The sequence below is a fragment of the Vespa velutina genome, chromosome 11, assembly GCF_912470025.1.
Source record: "Vespa velutina chromosome 11, iVesVel2.1, whole genome shotgun sequence".
Taxonomy (NCBI): Eukaryota; Metazoa; Arthropoda; class Insecta; order Hymenoptera; family Vespidae; genus Vespa; species Vespa velutina.
In genome coordinates this window covers 6,042,051-6,047,050 of record NC_062198.1, presented here as the reverse complement: position 1 = coordinate 6,047,050, position 5,000 = coordinate 6,042,051, and the positions used below count along the sequence as shown (strand labels likewise).

General features: G+C 31.2%; 1 protein-coding gene across 5 annotated transcripts in view; it reads right to left on the bottom strand.

Moving 5' to 3' along the window:
• Positions 1-5,000, bottom strand: part of LOC124953118 — a 71,383-nt gene that overhangs the window by 2,774 nt on the left and 63,609 nt on the right. For all 5 annotated transcript variants that reach the window (XM_047504046.1, XM_047504047.1, XM_047504048.1 and 2 more), the window contains one exon: positions 3,270-3,419. In XM_047504046.1, the coding sequence (XP_047360002.1) occupies positions 3,270-3,419 (150 nt within the window). The remainder of the gene's footprint in view (positions 1-3,269; positions 3,420-5,000) is intronic.

Here is a 5,000-nt window from a genome sequence, read left to right as displayed (position 1 = left end):
AGAAAAGAGAAAACGATTGTAGAAAAAAAAGAAATGAGAAAACAAAAAAAAAACGATATTGCTTTCAATTCATTCGATCAGACGGCGCACCAAAATACATACATACATACATACCCTACATACATAGATACATACATATATACATGCATATATTGTGTATAATCTATTAGTATACAGAAGTTTCCATCAGTTTATAAAATCGATACGTTTACTGGCAATTAATATTCCACTTTCTATATATGTATGTATATGTATATTTGTGAGCGTGTAGTGTGCGTGTGCGTGTGGATGCGTATCTATGTATGCGTGGAATTAGCTTCGGTAAACTACCTACATTAGGATCAGTAATTTATCAATTATGTTCAATGCAGAGTGAATAATCCAAAATCATTCAATTTACACCGGGGATACATTGCTACCTATCAAATCCCTTTACGCGATTGGTTAATGAGATATCTTTTCGCGCGACAATCTTTGAATTCCACCACTGTCCATTGTCGACGATTATATTTCTTTTGTATAATTGTTATCGTTCATTGGCAACTTATTTTACTATTATATCATATCGTATCAATTCGTACACGTATCCCCTCCTCTTCCCCCTCCCCCCGTTGAATGATCAATAATATAAAAATAATACTACAACTGTAGATTTTTCTCAATTAATCAGGCTTATTTTTTTTTTTCAATTTCATGCAGACGTTCTAATTTTTCTTTTCTTCTTTTCTTTTCTATTTTCCTTTTTCTTTTTTTCTTTTTTTTTTTTTGTTTTTTTTTTTTTTTTTGTTTTTGCCTTTTTCCCCGTGAAATTATTTTACGAATTTTTTATTGAATTTTTTAGTCAAAAAATTTTGCCGTTTATCTTCCTGGTCTAGTAAAATCTGATATTATTTTTCTTTTATTTTCTTTTTTTCTCCTTCTTCCCCCACCAACCAACCAACTAACCAACCAACCAACCAACCAACCAACCAACCCAGCAACTAACCCTCCTCTCCCGTCTTGTCCCCGTCCAATCATGATATAATCGACGAATTTGTTCGTCACTTTAAATTGAACAACGGAACTATTCTATTGAATTAACGTTGCAAAATTTCCTTTCTTTATTATTCGAAAATATTTTTCTTAAGTTATACAAAATAGACAGACAGAAGTTGTGTTTTGGAGATACCGACGAAAGTTTCTACCCTATCGAAAATATTTCCTAAATGATCTTAAAAATCAAATTACCCAATATTCCCATTAATCTTTTCAGGCTAATTCTTTCTTTCTTTTTTTTTTTTTTTTTTTATTTCTCTTTTTCTTTATCAGATCACAAAGTTACGTTAAGCCTAGGAACATTTTTACGATTCAAAACAAAAGAAAAAGAGAAGAAGAGGAAGAATAAGAAATTCCCGGAATAAATAAATTTTGAGAGGGGAGGAGAGAAAGAAAAAAAAAAAAAAAAAAAAAAAAAGGGGAAAGTAACAGAAAAGTTTCAAAATCATTTAAGAGACATCATTTTGTTTCGGTCCCTATCTAAAAATATATAAATAATTTCAATGATATTAAATCCGAATAAATAATATAAATAATATCATATAGATCACGCGTTACGTTGTACGCACGTATATAGTAATTTTTAAATGAGTAAACGTTGGGACGATTTGATTCAATTTGTGATAGTTCAAGTGTTTAAAAGTTTGATACTTTCGAGCGATAAATCGATGAACAAAGAGAATTTTTCACTTACGCAGGAATATCGATTAAACCTATTAAGATAAATTTCTTTATCTACATTATGACACGACGTGAGAACCATTCGAACATTTTTTTCTTTTTATCGAACAGATTCATGTGCACGTTTGTATGAGTTATACGTGTATGTATATTGAAGTGTGTGTGTAAGTGTGTGTGTGTGTGTGTGTGTGTGTGTGTGTGCATACGCATCGAGTTATATTATCTTGTCTTATCAAAAAAATCATCTAATATATCATGTGGGTAGGCATATGTTATTATGTAGACAATTCCTTTTTATTGTTGTTGTTGTTATTGTTATTGTTATTGTTGTTGTTGTTGTTGTTGTTGTTACGATGATGCGGGATACAGTTTGGTTTTACGAATTCCGCACGACGATTATGATGGCGGAATTATTGACAATAATTTTTCGAGAGATCCATGAATTAAAACAAAAGATTATTAACAATGATATCTCTGGTTATATGTTTCGAGATATTTTTTCTTTTCTTTTTTTTTTTTTTTACATTCAAGGGAGGACATTTGGAATTATTTAAAAGAATTTCTTTTTCTTTTATATATATATATATATATGTATATCGAATAATGTTTTTGATTATTTTGATCGTTTTTCTTATTCTTGCTTTGTTCGTTTTGGTTAATAAATAAAACACTTTGATAAGTAGAGTTTATTATTCGTAATTCTTTCTTTTTCTTTGTTTTATATATTGTCCCAATTGTCTCGTGATAATATTCTTAAACTTATTTTGAACTTCCAGAAGCACATAAATATTTGATAGATTTTGTTTTTACAGGGTGGACCATGCGAAAAGTTTTTTCTCGGCTTTGTTTTATCTCTTTATTATTTTTCACTTTAAGAATGAAATTTGTACGCGTGCAAAGAAGAAAAAAGAAGAAAAAGAAAAAGAAAAGACGGAAAAAGAAAAAGAAAAAGAAAAAGAAAATAGCTGTCGGACTTTTCAATGTTCTTGATACAGAGCGAGACCAAAAGTTTCTTAGACGGGTCAAAAGTTCAAAGGTGATATACAAAACTAGAATTTATTTTTTTTTCTATTTTTTCTCCTTTCGAAAGACTTTTTAAGTTTTACAGTAGGACAAATAATAATTAGTTCTACGAACTAAGATCGTACAGATTTGGCCATTGAAAGATTCAACGATATAAAACAAACAATAACTTTTTTACACGTCTTTCAACGTCCAACCTGTGGTTTTATAATTCAAAAAAACAATTTAAAAAGAAAAAAGAAAAAGAAAATGTATAAATAAATTAGTTGAGAAATTGTCGAAAATTTTTGAAATTATCGAATGACTTTTGACTCATCCTAGGAACCTGTGTGTGTGTGTGTGTGTGTGTGTGTGTGTGTGTATATATATATACATGTGTATATTTTCTTTTTTTTTTTGTGCCCATCTAAGTATATTTTGGAACAACCCATATTTGGAACACCCCATATTTATAGTACGTCATGTATGTAGTATGTATGTATGTATGTATGTATGTATATATATATATGTGTATTTTTTTTTTTACTAACCTTCCTTAATTTCTTTTCTCGTCAGATCGGCACTGCCTTTCGTGGCACGTGCCACCATATTCGTGAAACCAATTCCAAGTCGTAATAATTTGTAGTCATCGTCGGCTGTCAAAGGTTCAGGCGTAAGTCCACTAAGGTGTAAACATTTCCCTGTAAAAATATAAAAATAAAGGAAATTAAAAATAGAAAATTAATATATATATATATATATATAAATGAGAAATAGAAAATTTGAATACGATGTTTATACGTAAAAAACAATTATATTTTAAAACGAATGAACCCGCATCCATCCTTTTCTCTTATCCATTTCGATCTATTTTACGAGAATGGTATCTATTAACATCGATTAAATAACGATTAAAAAACGATTTACACGCATATATACATACAATATGATAGATAAGCACGAGCGCGCACGTATGTACGCAAAATTTTCCTTGTTTTTATAATAATGATAATAATAATGATAATAATAATAATAATAATAATAATAATAATAATAATAATAATAATGTGTAAGCGATAGCTCCGTAATCGAACGATACGTTTAGTTTTGAACAAAAAGAATGAAAGAAATAAAAAGTAAAAAAAGTTAAAAAAAAAAAAAAAAAAAAAAAAAAAAAAAAAAACTACGAGTACGTGATTTTTTATAAATCGATTATAACCCATTTTTCTGAAATTGATCTTTCGTATCTAACGTTCAATTAAAAAATAAGCCTAACTTTTCTGATATTATTATTCGGATTTGTTCGAAACGAAAAGATAAAAATAAAAAAAAGAAAAGTAAAGGATAGACAAAAAGAAAATTAATAAAAAAAATCTACACCTGATAGAGAATATACGATTGATGAAAGAAAAAAAAGAAAAAAAAAAAAAAGAAAAAAAAAGGAAAAAAAAAAGAAAAAAAAAAAAAAACGAGAACTTTCGATCCACCCTGTATTTTTTCCGTGAACTTTTCTCCCGTACCCTTTCCCCCTCCTCTCGTCCCAAGACGTTTAGATGTTGTTTTCTTTCGATATTCTTCAAATTTATTTCGCGTACGTCACGCATAACATCCTTTAGAAAGATTGAGATTTATGAGATACTTTTTTTCAGAACTTTTGGTTGGTCGGTCAATCTGTCTGTCTGTCTGTCTGTCTGTCTGTCTGTCAGTCGGTCGGCGGCCATTACACCGTCGTCTTCTATCTCTTTTTCTCTCGGCCTTTTTCGGTACTTTTCGGTTTCTCTATCTCTCTCTCTCTCTCTCTCTCTCTCTCTCACACACACACACACACACACACCTCTCCCTCTCTCTCTCTTTCTCTTTCGGCCTTTTTCGGTAATTCTCGGTTTCTCTATCTCTCTCTATCTCTCTCGGCCTTTTCCGGTACTTCTCGGTTTCTCTATCTCTATTTATCTTTCTCTCTCTCTCTCTCTCTCTCTCTCTCTCTCTCTCTAACTCGGTCTTTCTCTCTCTCATTTCCTCCCTTCCACTCGGCCTTTTTCGGTACTTCTCGGTTTCTCTCTCTCTCTCTCTCTCTCTGACAAAGTCGTTGTCGTCGTAGACGCCGACGTCGCCGTCGTCGTCGTCGTCGTCGTTGTCGTTGTCATCGACGACGACGACGACCTACTACAAGCGTATATAGCACGACCTTGGAGAACTTCGAAACAAAGTTGAACGCTCGTCCGTGACCGTTACACGCTTTCAAACGCAACATGTGCACTTTTCAAGTTAGGAAAGAAAGAAAT